At 54.5% G+C, this 17,152-nt stretch overlaps 2 protein-coding genes across 2 annotated transcripts in view; both read right to left on the bottom strand.

Moving 5' to 3' along the window:
- ZNF213 (zinc finger protein 213) overlaps window positions 1–1,371 on the bottom strand; it is a gene marked incomplete at its 3' end in the record, with an annotated part of 4,491 nt that extends 3,120 nt beyond the window's left edge. Inside the window, exon 1 of the mRNA XM_077762480.1 lies at window positions 1,118–1,371. The remainder of the gene's footprint in view (window positions 1–1,117) is intronic.
- Window positions 1–16,572, bottom strand: part of ZNF205 (zinc finger protein 205) — a 20,513-nt gene extending 3,941 nt beyond the window's left edge. Inside the window, exons 1-7 of the mRNA XM_077762604.1 lie at window positions 16,491–16,572; window positions 13,534–13,747; window positions 13,163–13,254; window positions 12,661–12,781; window positions 11,045–11,143; window positions 9,992–10,777; window positions 9,248–9,251 (exon numbers count right to left, since the gene is read on the bottom strand). Of these exons, the coding sequence (XP_077618730.1) occupies window positions 9,248–9,251; window positions 9,992–10,777; window positions 11,045–11,143; window positions 12,661–12,781; window positions 13,163–13,254; window positions 13,534–13,747; window positions 16,491–16,547 (1,373 nt within the window). The 5' untranslated portion in view covers window positions 16,548–16,572. The remainder of the gene's footprint in view (window positions 1–9,247; window positions 9,252–9,991; window positions 10,778–11,044; window positions 11,144–12,660; window positions 12,782–13,162; window positions 13,255–13,533; window positions 13,748–16,490) is intronic.
- Between the last annotated feature and the right edge of the window lie 580 nt (window positions 16,573–17,152).

Here is a 17,152-nt window from a genome sequence, read left to right on the forward strand (position 1 = left end):
GGGGGGGGGGGGGGGGAGCACATGAGCAAACACCAGCCTGCTCCTGGCCTTTGTTGGCCCGGATATCTTTTTTTATCTTTTTTAGGCTGTCCTCTAGTGCCTTGCTCATGTGACTTTTTTCTACCAAAACAGATCCACAGCTCCTTATCCTCAGCTCTGAAATCCCAAACTCCCAGGTTTTTACTCCCCAGCCTACTGATAAAAGCATATTTAGAATCCCCATTTATCTCACTTAATATAAACGTTCATATATTTTACAGCAAAAACATCTTTGTATTTACTCAGTTTGTAAATACTCACCAAGCTGTATGTACCATGTGTATTTCTATATGTGCACTACACTGTGATTAAAAAATTAATAGTTTTGATTATTGAGTATTGCTGCAGATTGGGCTGGTGGAGTGACTTGATATACCATGTGTACTGTATTATCGTCCTCAAATTTGAAAACTTCTGAATTCCAGAACACATCTTGGACCTTGGGCACCAAGAAAGAGCTCACAGAACCTGTCTAAGCCATTTATCCACAGGTACATATGAACGAATGACACGTATTTTCACCTTACGTTGCTCCTCTTTACGATACTCCCGTAAAGTATGGATTTGGAAATTTTCCTTAATTGCTCTTTTAACAAAAAAAATGTGACACAGACCACTGTAATAAAACGGGGGGATTTAAACAATACAGAAACACACAAAACAGAAACTCCCTTCCGTAATTCAGTTGCACCCTCCCATGAACAGCATGACATATGATCTCCTAGACTTTTCCGTCCATCTCCTTAAAATGAATCTACAGAAACGGGGAAAACCAAATGTGTGTATGTGTCTACATATATCAGGTCTTACTGCACATACTATTTTGCAACTTGCTTTTCCACCTAACGATGCTTCTTCATTAGCCGCTCTGGGAGAGTCTACGGCTTGGATGAGCTCCAATTTCACAGGTTACCCGAGTAAGGCATTCAGGTGGTTTCCTGTCCTCTCCTACTTCACGCTAAGCACTTTATTTACTTTCTGCTTCCACTCCTCGCAACACCCCTGAAAGGTACGCGCTCCATTCTCATCCTCCAGTGACCAAGGAGAAGGCTGCCCTCGCAGAGGGTCAGGGACTCACCAGGGTCGCTCGCAGGACGCGGCGGGCGGGAAGGCGGACCTGGCCGGAGCCCTGCGCTCCGACCCCGGCGGCTCTGCCTGCGCGCAACTGAGAGGCACTGGGCGGCCAGCGATGCAGGCGCGCCCCCAAACGCGGCACTTCCCAGCGGCGCGCGCCCCCTTCGGCCTCAGTCTCGGGGCGCCGACCCCGACCGCTCGGAGCCCCGCAGTCGATGTCTGAGCTCCGCGGCCCGCGTCGCCGGTCCCGCCCCCGGGCTACACACCGCCCACAACCGCCCTGGGTTCCTAGTTCCGCCGCCAGGTCCCTGCGCCGGAAGTTTGCGCGGGGCTCGTCGGGAAACAACATGGCGCATGCGCCGCAGCAAGCACTCGCAGTACACGCCTCAGGAGGCCGTTCGCCCATTGAGTCCGCCTTCTCCCCGATGGATAGCCAATGAACGGGGAGAATTTCCAGAGTTGGCCAATCACCAGGCAGCGTCGCCCTGAGCGTCAACATCTAAGCCCCCAGACTGAGACCTGTGTGTAGTTTCGTCCTTTCAGATCTCTCTCCCTTTCTGGCCACTAAACGGCGAAAAGGGAAAGACAAGGCTGGTCTGGTGCCCGAGACGACGTCTGGCCCAGCCACGACTAGAGCTGCTGAACCGCCGGAAGGGATGCCCTGAGGACGAACTCTTCCTTCCGCCCTCCTTGAGTCAGTCGAGGACGGAGGGCCGAAAGCCCGCGCGCGACCCAGGAACTGGAGCTCGGCCCCGGGAGACTCATTTCCAGCCTCTTGAGTCCCGCCCTCGCCTCAGTCTTTAGCCGCCCCTAGAGAGGCGTGGGGCTTCCTGGGAAATGCAGTCCAGTGAGGGCCGCGGAGCCTCCTGCGGCAACTCTTCGTCCCCGAGCGTCGGGCCCGGGTCTTGCCGCGGGACGCTGCAGGCGNNNGGGCGCCCCGCCCCTCTCTCCCACCGGCAGCTTCGTCTGCGGGGCGGCGGGGTTCTCGGGGCAGGGAGCGCTGGGTTCTTCTTTCCATGTATTTGTACCTGCTCCCACACTCCGCTTCTCTACCAGGAGATCTGAGGCTCCAGGTCATTTTCCTGAAATATAGAGCTCTCTTGTTTTGATTTGATTACGCAAGTATTGCACACTTAGTGTAGAAAAGAAAATTAAGAAAGTATGAAAAATTATAAAGTTATCTATCCACAAGGCTAGCTCCCTCAATCTGCTCAAATGTCACTTCCTCCAAGTGGCTTTCCCTAACCCTGTGTAAACAGCACCCCGCCATGCTTCTGCTCTGCCTTATTTTTATCACTGCTTAACAGACCTGTGTGATATTTGTCTCCCAGTACTCGAGTATAAGCTCCGTGAGGTCAGTTTCCACTGCCCTACTCCCACCTGGATTTGTGCCTGTCACGATATCTGTTGAGTAACAATATTTGTTGAATTTGTTGAAGGCAAAGATAAGTGAAGGTGAAAAAATATTCCTAATAAAGCCATTCACAAGTGAGCATTATTAATATTTTAACCTGTTCTTATAGATCTGTGAATACCTGTACTGAAATCTGGAATCATTACATGTAAGTAACGTTGGTTGACTCAAAAGTCTATCAAGGATATCTTTCCATATCACCATATACAAATAAAATGCATCTGTTTTGCAGACTGCATAGTATTCCATAGCAGGGAAGTTCCATATTTTATTTAAAATCGCTTCCTCTTAAAAGATAGTTGCAAATGACATATCAGATAAAGGGTTAATATCCAGAATCTATAAGGAACTCACCAAACTCCACACCCGAAAAACAAACAACCCAGTGAAGAAATGGGCAGAAGATATGAACAGACACTTCTCCAAAGAGGACATCCAGATGGCCAACAGACACATGAAACGATGCTCAGCATCCCTCCTCATCAGGGAAATACAAATCAAAACCACACTGAGATACCACCTCATGCCGGTCAGAGTGGCTAAAATGAGCAAATCAGAGGACTCTAGATGCTGGCGAGGATGTGGAGAAACGGGCACCCTCCTACACTGTTGGTGGCAATGTAAACTGGTGCAGCCCCTCTGGAAAACAGTGTGGAGGTTCCTCAAAAAATTAACACTAGAACTCCCCTATGACCCAGCAATAGCACTGCTAGGAATTTACCCAAGGGATACAGGAGTGCTGATGCATAGGGGCACATGGACCCCAATGTTCATAGCAGCACTCTCAACAATAGCCAAACCATGGAAAGAGCCTAAGTGTCCATCCACTGATGAATGGATCAAGACGATGTGGTTTATCTGTACCATGGAATACTACATGGCAATGAGAAAGAATGAAATCTGGCCATGGGTAGCAACATGGATGGACCTTGAGGGTGTTATGCTGAGCGAAATAAGTCAGGCAGAGAAGGACAGATAACCATATGTTTGCACGTATAGGAGGATTAGGAGGAACTTAACGAAGGACCGTGGGGGAGAAGGGGGAGGCAAACCAAGTTGGGGAGAGGGAGGGAGGCAAACCATGAGACTCTTGAATGCTGGGAACAAACTGAGGACTGATGGGTGTGGGGGGAGAGCGGGGAGATGGGCATGGAGGAAGGCACTTGTGGGGATGAGCCCTGGGTGTTGTTGGAAACCAACTTGACAAACTATTTATATAAAAAAAAAGAGAGAGAGAAAATAAAATCGCTTCCTCTTGGGCAATTAGAATTTTTCCCTTTTTCTGTGTTTTCACATCGTTAAGGCAAACACCCACCTTCCACCCTTGGCTTGAACAACTTGCTGGAGGGCATGAACCAAGCCTGCCCTGTGAAGACTGCTTAAGTAGTTGGTGCTGTGCTTCCTCCCACTGCCCACTGCCCTGTGGGATCCCCGCCCGGTGGAAAACTGCCCAGGGGAAAAGAACCTTGACAGTCCCCTTTTCTAGGTGTGGACTTAACAGTGTTCTTCCATCGCCCTCTACTGGCAAGGACTAACATCAAGTTGGCTAGCATTCCTACAGCCTCTACTATCACAAAGCGTGACAAAATGGGGCTGAGAAACAATAAATAACTGGCACTTTTACCATATATGTTATTGGGCATTGCTGATAGATGACAAGTTATTTGTATACAATTATACTGAAATTAACCACCCAGTAGCACTTCTTTTTCTTCCTAAAGTAATTTTAGTTTATTTTTCTAGCTAGGAAATATAATCTATAAATAATTAAAAAGTGAAAATTTTTCTTTCCAGAAAATTTGTATTCATTTACAGAATTTATACTCATTATTTTCTCAGTCTTAGTCCAGAACTCTCTAAACAATTAAAAATTGAGAACAGTAGGCATCATTGTCTTAGTTAATGAACATACTCTTGGTGATTTACAATTGTTCATTGTTTGCCTCTGATATATATCCATTCTATATTAAGGAGCATCTATTCTCTCTTTTTTTTAATGTTTTTTTTTTTTAATTAATTTCTGAGAGAGACAGCGTGAGCAGAGGAGGGTCAGAGAGAGAGGGAGACACAGAATCCGAAGCAGGTTCCAGGCTCTGAGCTAGCTGTCAGCACAGAGCCCAACGCGGGGCTCAAACCCATGAACCGTGAGATCATGACCTGAGCTGAAATCGGACGCTTAACCGACAGCCACCCAGGCGCCCCAAGGAGCATCTATTCTCATTCTCAGCAAAAAAACTACTAGCTGTTCCCCAATATCAGTTTTCTTCTACAGTAAGAATTTTGGGGAGTGTCTGGGTGGCTCCGTTAAGCATCTGACCGGCTCAGGTCATGGTCTTGCAGTTTGTGAGTTGGACCCCTGCCTCGGGTGCTGTGTCTGACAGCTCAGAGCCCAGAGCCTGCTTCAGATTCTGTGTCTCCCTCTCTCTCTGTCCCTCCCCTGCTTGCATTCTGTCTCTCTTTCAAAAATAAGTAAGCATTAAAAGAATTTTAAACAAGTTTTCAATAGGGACATGGCCATTCAGAATAAGGAATATATCTTCCCAGCCTCCCCTGCAGCTAAGTATGGCCGTGTAGTTAAACTGAAGGCAATGAGATGTGAGCAGACGTGATGCATGTATCTTACTCAAAAGGGATGGGTCATGTCTTCCTATTTTCCCCAGCTGCTAGCAGAAATTTGGACCTAGTGGCATGGGCCATGCGGAGGCAAGTAACACCCAGAGGTATCAAAGCAATAAGATGGAAAGTGTCTGGATTCCTGATGATTATGGAGCCCCCAAATTTGCCCTAGATTTATACCCAGGCCGTGACATGAGAAAGAAACAGATACAGTGTTTAACCCACTGCATTTTGGACCTCTGTTACAACCAGAATGTATACCCTGACTACCATTATTGCCTACTAAGAGGTTTTCTGGTTTTTGTTTTCATTAAAGATAGATGATAAAGGAGCTCCTGGGTGGCTCAGTCGGTTGAGTGTCTGACTTCGGCTCAGATCTTGATCTCAAGAATTGAAGCCCCATGACAGGCTCTAGGCTGACAGCTTGGACCCTGGAGCCTGCTTCAGATTGTGTTTCTCTCTCTCTCTCTCTCTCTGTCTCTCTCTCCCTCCCTCTCTCTCAAAAATAAGCACACAAAAATTGTGTTAAAAAGATGATAAAAATAAAAATATTTCTATTATTTCCCCTATAGGATATTGGATATTCAGAATTTCCATGTTTTCCTGCCTAAATTTTGACAGTTTTTAAAAAATTTTTCCTAGGAAATTGTTCCTTTCATCTATGATTTCAAATTTATTAAGATAAAGTTGTACATAGTATTCCCATTTGATAAAAAAAAAAATTCATTAGCATATATTGGGCCACCTGGGTGCCTCAATCAGTTGTCTGCCTCCAGCTCAGGTCATGATCTCACGGTTCCTGGTTTCAAGCCTGGCATCAGCCTCTCTGCTATCAGCGCAGAGCCCACTTCGGTTCCCCTGTCTCCCTCCCTCTCTGTCCGACCCGCACACGTGCTCTCTGTCCTTCAAAATAATAAATAAAACATTAGAAATCAGCATGTGTGGTTAAATCCTACTGCTTGTTTTGGGATCGTGAGAGGGCACTTGACTGGTGGTGGAGCGGCAGCAGGCGAGGAGGGGCCGTGTTGACTCCGTAGGCCACACCAGTCCCGATGGAGGCCGTCTGCCTCCAGCCCACCTGCACTGTTGTCTGGAGAAATACACGGTCCATCCTGGTTAAGATTCTGCTATTTTGGAGTTGAACTGAATTCTAACTGATTCACTACTTCATATGATTGTGACAGGGATTAAATAAGTAAGAGAATACACATAATACACATAAGACCACTTACCCCAGCACTAAGTTTTAACACACAGGAAGTGCTCAATAAAGAGTGGTTAGTCCCAGGGACTTATGCATCGGCCAGGAACCTGTGTCCTGGGCAGGCCCACAGGAGTGGGGGGTACATAAGAGGCTGCAGGATTTAGGCCATCCAGGCATTTTTTCCATTTTCTCCTGAAGATTTGAGCCGAGCTTGTTCTGGTCAGTGGCCTGGGTAGGGAAGGGGGGAGGAGGTTGTAGTATTAATCTTCACGAGCAGCCTAGAACTTTGTTAGTTGAGAACAGATAAACGGGTGCTCTAGGAGGTGACAGAGGTGCAGGCCACAGAGTGCTGTCTTTGCAGCGCAGGCAAGGGAGCCTGCCTGACCACACGCCACAGGCCAGCCGGGTAGGGTAGCGTGGGGACCAGGAAGGCTGAATCATCCTAATAACTTCCTTTCTCCACCCTCTTCGCCACAGCAAGGAGAAACCTCAGCCCACAGCCCTGGGCAGTGTCACCTTCTAGCCTCCCCTCCTGCAGTCACCTCCCACCTTCCCTCCCACCAGAGGTGTGATTTCAGCTCTCCGAACGGTAGTCTCTTCCTCATGGCCAGGATTTTTATTCATTCTGTTCCCCATGCGTGGAAAGTTCTGCTCCAAATACTATAAAATGGCTTCTTGTCTTCTGCAAGTCTCAGGTTAAAACTTCCCTCCTTGAAGAGGCCCTTCCTGACACTCCGTTCCTAACATCCTCCAGGGCTTCACCCGTTTCTTTCTTCCTGGTATTTGTCACTACTTGAAATTAATGTTTGTTTCACTTATCTGCTTGTCGGTCTCCCTCACCAGATCGGAACCTCGAGAGGGCAGGGATCTTATCTGGCCCTTTCACCGCTTATTCCTCAACGTTTAGCAAAGAACCTGGAACGCAGGCATTCATTTCGTGTTGGAAAAATGCATGAGTGATCGCAGTAAAGCCCCTAATTTAACGTTTCCCCGCCCTTTACCTCCCTCCACACACCACCCAGAGCCACCCCCCACACCCCCGGGAGGCGTGCAAGCGCCCGCCGCGACTCCCTAGGGAAGAGGACTGCGCTCTCCTTCCAGGCCATTCCCGCACCCGCACCCGGCTCTCCCTGGCAGCACGCAAGCCCTGCTCCGAGGCTCGGAAGGCTAGAGCGCCGGCGGGAGGCGTGCAAGCGCCCGCCGAGCTCCAGTGCAGGGGCCGTGGGTTGCTGCTGGGTTCGGGCTCCCGGAGTCTCCAGCCTGCAACCATATGAGGGGGCTGAGCGCGCGAAGCCGGAGGTGGCTCTGGCCCTCAGCCCCTCCGCCCGCGTCCTATCTCGGACCGCAGGAGCCTCGGGGGTTGGTGAAGCCAGGAATCCAGCACCCAGTCTTTGGTCTCTTCTGAGCCCGACGCGTGGCAGGGAGGGAAAGAGAAATGGCCAAAGCGGAGATTTTCGGCTATTGCCGGGCAACCTTGCCCTGCAATTCCACCCCTGGTGGAATTGAGGGGTGAGAGAAAGGGTCGTGATTGGCGGNGGTGGGGTTGTCCCGATTACGAGAACCCCAGCACACGTCCCGGCCTCGTAACCCCGCGCAGTCACCCCACCACGCGATGAAATGCCCCCGAACCGAGCAGGGCAGCTGGGCCAGCTGGGCCTTGAGTCCCTTCAACAAGCACTGGGCTTTGCCTTCGGGCCGCACAGGGAGCGGGTGGGCGGCGCAGCCCACAGAGAATTTTCCCCGCCTCCGCCCTCCCACTTCTTTTGACCGCGCAGGCGCAGGTGAACGGTGAGCACCCAAGTGGGGCTCTTTCGAGCCGAGCCTCAGGGAGGTCAGGAGTGAGAAGCCAGGAGGAAGCAGGCCGCATCCGAGCGCATACCCATAGACACGAAGGACCTTGCCTGGCATGCCCCCTCCCGGCCAGCTACCTCTCCCCCACCAAATCATGAACACCCTTTGGTCTGACATTCTAGGCCCTTCCAAGACACCTCAGCTACCTCTGCCGTCTTCGTTGCTCTTGTCAAATGTTTTCTAAATCTCCAAGTTCCACCCTTAAAATGTTCTCGCCAGCTTTGTCCCAGAATGGTGGCCTCTGGATGGGTCTCTAGGGAGAAGTGGACTGAGACCCCCGGGGCCCTTGGTATCATGACCCTCTACGTGGTTCTATGAAAAGGGGAAACGGTTTCTCCTGGAGACCGTGGTCTCGGAGTTCCTCAGAGGCCAGAGTGAAGTCTTTAAATGACCTTCTGGCTCACTCGACAGATCTGAGTGGTTCAAGTCCTGGAACACTGGTCATGAAGCCCATAGAAGCAAATGAATACACAGTCTGTGCTAAGCTTGCACCGAGTGACCAATGCTCTCTATATCGTTGTAGTAAGTGTCCTTCCTGCCTCTCTCTCTCGTCAGCAAACAAGCTACTGGGAGCAGCAAGCCTGCTTTATGGGTACAAGTCCCCCTAGCCCCTTACACTGAGCCAGGCAGAGAAATCCCATTTCTGAGTGACCATAGCCATGAAGACAAGCTGAACGGAGGAAACACCTTTGTCACCTCTTCAAGCAGGAGCCACCTAATTCAACCAGTCCTGCAGCAACCCAGCCCTAGATCCCACTGAGACCTCCCAGACACAACCAAGTTCTGCCTGGGCCCCAAACTAGTCAGCAGCTACCTGGCATCTAGCTGATTACATACCCCTCCACTTGCCATCTCTAGCTGGGCCCAGCACCCCTGAAGCTTAAGTTTACAGTCTGGTGGTCTTACTCTTTTTAGACAGCCCTACCTCATAACATGCACTAGACAGTCAACAGTTGCTGGGGTGCATGGAAAAGAGGAGTACTCTTTACACAATAAAATTCGTGGACCTGAACCCCAGATTCCAGCTCACTGGTTGTTGGCTAAGTTACTGGGCTTCTCTCTCGACCTCAGTTTCCTCATCTATAGAAACGGGATGGAATCCACTACTGAGAGTTATGCAGCGTAGAAGTGGCATCTACATGGCACTTGGCCCCACGCCTGGCCGGGCAGCTGCTCAGCTGGCAGCTCTACTACTCTCAGTGCAGTTTCCTGTTCCAGCTCCTCTAGAGCTTGATGCATGGGAGCAGGTGGAGACTCAACAGCCTCCCTCATGCAGAGGTCCTCAAGGTCAGCTGATGTCAGAACTGAATGTTATCTTGGGAGCCAAGCTGCAAATCTTGGATAATAAGCAGGCTGAGCTCACTCCTCCCCAGGGAAAAAAAGATAAAGAATGGGAAATACAAGCTACAGAGGTCAAAACCCAGAAGGGCCAGAGTAAAAGAGCCAGACACAGGCAGGTAGGACAAATTATAAAGGGCATGTACGAAGAGGCCAAGGAGGTGAAAAGTAGTAGAGGATGCCGGCGGCAGCCTTGGAAGGCACCAGGAGGGCCAGTGGTCCCTGCTAGGGGAGGAATCCTCCCTGGATTACCGCTGGGCCCCAGTGGAAGCAGATGGAAAATGTTCAGTCACAAAGCAGGCCCACAGTGCCTGAGACAGGAGACAGAGCAGCAGACAAGGGGCAGGAGTCTGCAGGCTGGCGGAGCCCCGCTCCGGCTCCCAAAGAGCCGGGGGAGGGTCCAGGGTGGAGCAGGCAGGGTCTCTAGGACAAGAGTGATGGCAGTGGCAGCGTACCNAAGCTCTTGCCGCAGTCGAGGCAGTGGTAGGGCTTCTCGCCCGTGTGCGTGCGGTTGTGCGCGATGAGGTTGGAGCGCTGGCTGAAGCACTTGCCGCACTCGGGGCACGGGTAGGGCTTGACCCCGGTGTGCGTGCGCTGGTGCGTGACCAGGGCCGAGCTCTGCGTGAAGCACTTGCTGCAGATGGGGCACTTGTGGGGCTTGGCGCCCGTGTGCGTGCCCTGGTGGGTGACCAGGTCCGAGCGGCGGGTGAAGCGCTTGGCGCAGCGGTCGCACACGTAGGGCTTCTCGCCCGTGTGGATGCGCTGGTGCTGGATGAGCGTCGAGTGGTGGCTGAAGCTCTTCCAGCAGGACGGGCAGGTGTAGGGCTTCTCGCCCGTGTGGATGATCTGGTGCTGGATGAGGTGCGAGCTGCGGCCGAAGCGCTTCCCGCAGTCCGTGCAGGCGTAGGGCTTCTCGCCCGTGTGCGTGCGTCGGTGCGTCACCAGGTGCGAGTGCCAGCTGAAGGCCTTGCCGCACTGCTCGCACGCGTACGTCTTCTTGCCCGCGTCCCCGTCGGGGGCCAGGCCCTCCTCGCCGCTCTCGGGGGTGCCCGTCCGCCCCTCTCTGGGTTTCTCGGGGAGGCGGCCCTCCGGAGCCTTCGCGAGGCTGGCGTCAGGCGGGGNNNCCCACTTGCTCCCGCGCGGCAGGCCGTCCCCCTGCGCTCTCCCCACCCGACTTCTGGACGACTTCGCGTCCCTGAGGGCTGCCGGGGCCGGCTCCTCCTTCCCCACCTCAATGGCTCCTGGAGAAAGAGGGTTTCCAGCGAGAGAGAGACTTTCAGGAGGGACCCAGGGGGACTCTGGAGATGGAGGTAAGAGCAGGGATCCTGGAAGTGAAAGCCACCCCCTGGGGAGGACGGGGAGCTGGCCGCCCTGCCCCTGGAGGGGCCATGTGTCTGGACCCCAGGGGAAACAGAGAGCCCACGCTGAGAGGGGAACCTGGGAATGACAGCAGTGACCCCCACCGCCCCACGCCATGGCACCCACCCACCGGCCACCCCTGCACGCACCTGTCTTCTCCTCCTCGTCTCCCATCTGCTGGCACGAACTTGAGGCCTCACCCTTGCCCTGTCCTTGGGAGGCCCAGAAGGGTCTGCTGAAGGGAAACCCTGGCCAAAAAGAGAGAAGAGACGCTGCGCTCAGTCACCAGGCCACACAGCAGGGGACACCCCTTCCCTGCCCCCACCTGGCAAGTGAGGAGGCAGCTCTGCACACTCGGGGTAAAACTAAGTGAGCTCAAACATCACTCAGGATCAGGCGTCCACCTGTCTCTAGGAAGCACATTCCGGGGTAACTGCCAGCCACGCCCTTCTCAGGGCTGAGCTGGGCTCCATCTGGTTTCCCTGAAGGAGCACCCGGAGTAACGGGAGGGGCTGTGTGAAGCCAGCTGCCGACACCCCCCTTTTGGCACACGGGCCCCCGGCATCGGCCAGCAATGTCTCCCGCTCCAGCACCTTCCCAGACCATGGGCAGAAAGGGCTCCTGGGGGAGGGGTGCTGGGGGAAAGGAAGCCAAGTGGGAGGCCTGGGAGAAGAGGCCAGCAGTGCTGACCACCCAAAAGTCAGCGACCAAAGGCGCACTGGCCAAGTCCCCTGGGGCGAGAGCCTGGGGATTCCGCTCAAATCAGTAAGAGAGTGGAGGAGCCCAGCCTCGACGCCCCGATCCAAGCCCTACGCCAGGGAAGGAATGCGTTGGACCACCCAGTGGGTTTAGGGCATTTGTGAGGCTTGTCCTGGGGCTGCAGATGGGTGCTCAGTTCCCTGTGATCTCCCAGCACTTGCCTGGGTCTGCTGCTCCATGCCTTGGGGGTGGTTAACAGTGGGTGTGAGCAAGCCTGAGATAATTAAAGCACTGAGCTGCCCCAACCCTGAGGCCTAACCTCAGAGTCAAGGGGGGACTCCCCAAGCCCCCTGGCTCCATCGGTCTAGCAAGTGTGTGACTGACGTGTGACAGACACACTGGATGAACGAATGAATAACAATGAATGAATGAATGAATGAATGAGGTCCGTCAGACCTCATAGAAATCTGCCAAGAAAACCAGAGTTTGAAAAAAACCTCACTTACCATGAGAAAAAATGAGGGAGCCAAGGCCCCGCTCAAAGAGGACAGGCCCCTCGGGGTGGATGTGAGAGAGTTCAGGGCCTGGGGACCCGGAGAGAGGAGCTGACCATGACCTGCCCCACCCCCCGCCAGCAGCCCTGAGCCAGAGCCCAGCTTCCTGCGAAGACACTTTGCACACGAGCTGGGAGGAGCAGGAAGGTGGGGCAGAGGAGAGAGCACTTCAGAAGAGCCAGGAGCAGAACCCCGCTCCCGGGTCAGTCCTGCCCCATGGCGGCCCCTAGCCATGTGGGGCTATCGCAATTCGAATTTGAGCTGATTAAAGTGACATTAATAAATAAATAAAAAGTCTGTAGCTGCAGCCACATTTCTCGTGCTGAGCAGCCACATGTGGCGGGGGGCCGTGACTGCCCCGTCAGCACAGCTGGAGCGCACGTCCTTCACCAGGAAGGTGCTAGAAAACAGCTCGCAGTCCAGAGGAACCGCGAGAAAGACTGTGAGCCCTGGAAGCGGAGGAGGAGGTAAGGGGGGATGGGCCCCACCTCGGGCGCCACCCCGGCCCTTACCCAAGGACAGCCCATTCCTCTTCTGCAGGACGTCCCTGTAGAAGCTCTGCTGCGCATGGTCCAGCCGCCCCCACTCCTCCCGGGAGAGGTACAGGGCCACGTCCTCGAAGGTCACTGGCATCTGAAACAACACAAGAGGCCCACTCTTCAGGACACACCAGGACCCCCTGGAGGGACACGATGGCTCCCAGAGGAGGGCGACTGGCTCCCTGCCCACGGCCCGGAGTGAGCCCTGCCCTCACGTCTGCTGGTGAAGCAGGATGGCCGCGTGAGGGTGGCTTCGCGGCGGCAAGAACGAGGCAGCCGTGTACAACACAAGAGACAGAAATGGGCCTCCTTTTCGGGCACCGCAGCCAAAGCTCAGGCTCTCCACGCACGTCCCCTCCGGCCCCCGCCCTCGAGTGTGGCGCTCGCTTCCAGGGGAAGAGTCACAGTCAGAGATGCCGTCCCTCCGCATCCCTCTGCTTTTCCTCCAGTCTTGGACTTGGATGGGGACACTCACCTGGGACCAGGCGGTGAGGAGCGCCGCAGCCATCTGCCGGTCTCTGGTCCTCCCCTCGCGAGAGAGCACAGGGATCTGGGGGGAGGGGAGGGCTGAGAGAGGACAGAGGTGCTCAGGGCGGCCGCCTCACCCCGCCTACCAGGGGCACCCACCGCTGCCTCAAACTGCACCCCGACCTGACCCAAGAAGAGGGTCAGTAGGCTCTGAGGCTGTGCGGGAGGGATGCCTGAGGGGCAGGCGGGGGACATCCCAGCATCTCCATGGCGGGCAAGCTCCTGCCCTCCCCGCCCCTGCTGTGAGCCTCCACCTCTCCCCACAGCTGCCACCGAGAAAGTGCCCTTCTCTGCGCCCCTCTCCACCCCTCTCCTCACCTCCTCCAGGCAGGAAAAGAGCTTTTTCCTTAGAGTCCTGGCTTAGGGACACCCAGCCCTGCGCTCCTCGGGCCCCGTCCCCCTGCGCTGGCCCATCAGGCTGCGGCTCTTCAGGCTCCGTCTTGATGTGGGGTGACTCCTGAGCAGCTCCCACAGGCACCGTCTCCTCTGACTCAGAAAGCATTTCTTGACAAGTATGCCTGCGACCAGGAACCTAGGAACGACAGTCCCCGTCAGCAGCCGGGCCCCGCACCTGAGGGTCCTGGCAGCGGCCGGCGCCCAGGTGGCCAAACGCACCCAAATGCAGTTCACCGCTGGCCTTGCTTCCTTCCCCGGGCCCGGGGGCCCCACATATGTCTGGTTCACCCCCACAAGGCCGGGCCAGCACAGAAAGGAATGGAGGCTCGAGGCCGAGCCAGGGACGGGCTGGCCAGGTGCCCACCGAGCACGTAGGTGCCTCTTCCCTGCTCCAGCCTCTACCTCCCGCAGCAGTGGGGGCTGTTTCTCTTTCGTGTATGGGGACACCACGTGCAGTGGTTTGAATGGTGTCCCCCCAGATTTCATGTCTGCTCGGAACCTCAGAATGTGACCTTATTTGGAAAAAAGGTCTTGGCTGATGTAATCAACATTCTGCACTTAGGCTGGGCCCTAAATCCAATGAAGGGCGTTCTTATAAGAAGAAGACACAGACATACAGAGAAAGCCACATGAAGGTGGAGGCAGAGCTGGGGTGAAGCCAAGGGACACCTGGGGCCACCAGATTCTGGGAGGCAGAAGGATCCTCTCCTAGAGCCTTGCGAGGGAGCCCTGCCGAAGCGCTGATTGGGGTTTCCGGCCTCCAGAGCCAAGAGAACAAATTCTGCCTGTTTTATGCCACCCAGTTTGTTACACAGACACCGGAAACTAACACACCCAGGCTTGGAGATCAGACCACGGCCCAAGATCACAGAGCCCGTGACTGGCTGGCCAGGACTTGAACTCAAGGTATATCTGACTCAGAAGTCAACCCCAGAGCCACCATTTCCTGAAAATGACAGGGAGGTGTTATGTGGCCTTGGGCCATTTCCAGCCTGACTGAATTTGGACACAGAAGTTGGAGTTTTTTAGTTTGGAGAAAAAAGCCCAAGGGTACTGCTAACTGTGCCAAAGCCTATGCCCACCTTAGTCTGACGGTCTGACGGAAGGAAACCTCCTCCTGGCTCACCCCTGCAGCACCACCCACCACACTGGTTCAGGGTTCCCTAGGGTCCTCCTAGCTCACCCCTTCCTCACAGCAGCCTCGGCTGGAAGGGCAGGCAACCAGGGCTCGATCCAGACCAGCCCCTCACTCGCTGCTCAACCCTGAGTGGGCACCACCTTCCCACAACTCTCAAGAGCTTTGGGAAAGTCACTTCCTTTGCATTGGGAGGCCCCTGGTGAGGCCTCATCATTGCCCACAGCACAGGCTTCTGGGAACTCAGGCCTCTCCCCCGCCCTACCCCCACCTCTGTATATGTTAGGGTCTCACAAGGAAGACCCTGAGGCCGGCAGTCAGAAGGCCTGGGAGCCACAGGAGGCAGGCAGCCTCCAAGACTCAGCTACTCTGCCTCATGCACAGATCACCTGTGAGAAAGAGCTGCCCACTCTGGATCATTCTGGATAAACACAGAGTGGTGCCAGAAAGAATTATTATCACTCTACTGTGTGAGCTGACAGAACCCAACAGCAGCAGAGAAGGTCAGGGACATGCGAGGCCCACTGGGTGTTACAAGGGCATCGTGGAAGGGAACGCAAGTGGTGGCCACACGTGTTTGTACCTTCTACGGCATGAAAGCGGGAGAGCTAACACAGATGTTCCCTGACTCACGACGGCTCAGCCTAATGAGTTTTCCCCTCTATGATGGTACTGAGGTGATGCACATTGGGTGGAAACAAACAGTACTTCCAAGTTTGAATTTGCACCTTTCCCTGGGCTAGCAACGTATAGTATGGTCCTCGCTCTGGATGCCAGGCGGTGGGAGCCACAGCCCCCAGTCTGCCACGTGGTCACCCGTGTAAATGACCAACAAACTGACAGCCATTCTGGTTTCCTCCTTCAGTGCAGTGTTCAGTGAGGTAGGCTTTGTGTTTGGTGGTTTTGCCCAATGTAGGCTGCTCTGAGTGTTCTGAGCACGTATAAGGTAAGTGAGATGAGGCTCTGATACTCAGCAGGTTCTCGTGTATTAAGTGCATTGTCCACTTAATAATATCTTCAACCTACAGCGGGTTGATCAGGCTGTAACCTGAGGTGAGCCGTCGGAGACCTGCGCTCGATTTCTACTTGTACTTACACCTGCGAGTTGAGGCGATCTGCTTCTCTGACCTGGTTCCAGTGCTGGGGGTGTTCTTACTTTATACGTTACGATAATGATCTGGACAGGTGGGAGCGGCAGGCACAGGATATGCGTTTTAGATGACACACCTGGTTCCCAGAGGCCAGGGGACTTGCCCAAGGTCACACACCTGGCTGCAGCTGACTCATAGTCCTTTGATGCCAAGCTCGGGGGCCCTGGTCCTCCCACGGCTTGTAATTACACACATGGGCAACAGGTGCAGGAAGGACTAGGCGCTCAGACCCAGAGAGAGAGGAGATGGGGTCCTAGGCAGAAGGGAGCGGAGGGTAAACTGAGGCTTCCCCGTGTGCGCTGGGCGCCACCTCACCAGTAGGACCCCCACACAGGCTCCCTGCTATTTCAAGTAGCCTTTGGCTGCCAGACTACTGACCTCAGCAGGCAGAGCAGATCAGCTCCCAGCTGGCCGGCAGTTCCCAGTGGAAGGACGTTCCCGTTACAGCACCGTCTTTCCAACCCCTCCCGTCACCCCCACCCCAGCCCAGCGAGTCCGACTCTTCCATTGGCGGAGACACCCTACCTTGAAAACCCCCTCCCGCTCCAGTGCCTTCCGGGGCACGCGTCCCTTACCGGGCACCCTGTCCATACCTCTCGGGCTCTCTCCTTGTCCCGGGTAGTCCGGGCAGCTCTGGCGTCTGCAGACATTTCTGTCTCAGGGGCTCAAAGCACAGCTCAGTTGTTGCTCTGTACTGGCCAAGCCCCCTCCAGCTTCTGGCCGGGAGCCTGCAAGAGCAGAAATGTAAATCAGCCGGTGTATCCCGGACCCTGAAAATCCCCACGCAGGCCCAGACCCATCCGTGGTCCCAATCAGAAATGAAGCCTCCTGGGTGCCCTCCAGTGGCCTCACTCTCTCTGGTGTTTTTTGGTCCCTCACTTGACAGAGTGCTATTCTGTATGGTCCCCTTTGTCGCTGAAGCCAGAACTCTGCCTCTCAGAGCAACCCAGTTAAGGAAAGCCAGGGCTGCCTCAGAATCTGTATGTCCTGTCATCAGGAGCCGAAAGGTCAGCAGAGACTGTACAAAACAGGTGCGGGGTGTGACCCCACCCATCACAGCCAGCTCAGCTGAGGAATCTAGGCCCCACGGTCTCCCAGGCACAGGACACGCACAGCCAGCGCTCAGCCTGACTCGCTCCGCCTGGGATCCAGACACTGAGCTGCCTGCTCTCCGCAGCCCTCCCTGCAGCAGTAACCACCAGGCAGGAACGAGAGTCCATCCTGCTCACGGGCCTGGACGGACCTTGTCCTTCCC

The sequence above is a fragment of the Crocuta crocuta genome, unplaced genomic scaffold (genome assembly GCF_008692635.1).
Source record: "Crocuta crocuta isolate KB4526 unplaced genomic scaffold, BGI_CrCroc_1.0 scaffold234, whole genome shotgun sequence".
Taxonomy (NCBI): Eukaryota; Metazoa; Chordata; class Mammalia; order Carnivora; family Hyaenidae; genus Crocuta; species Crocuta crocuta.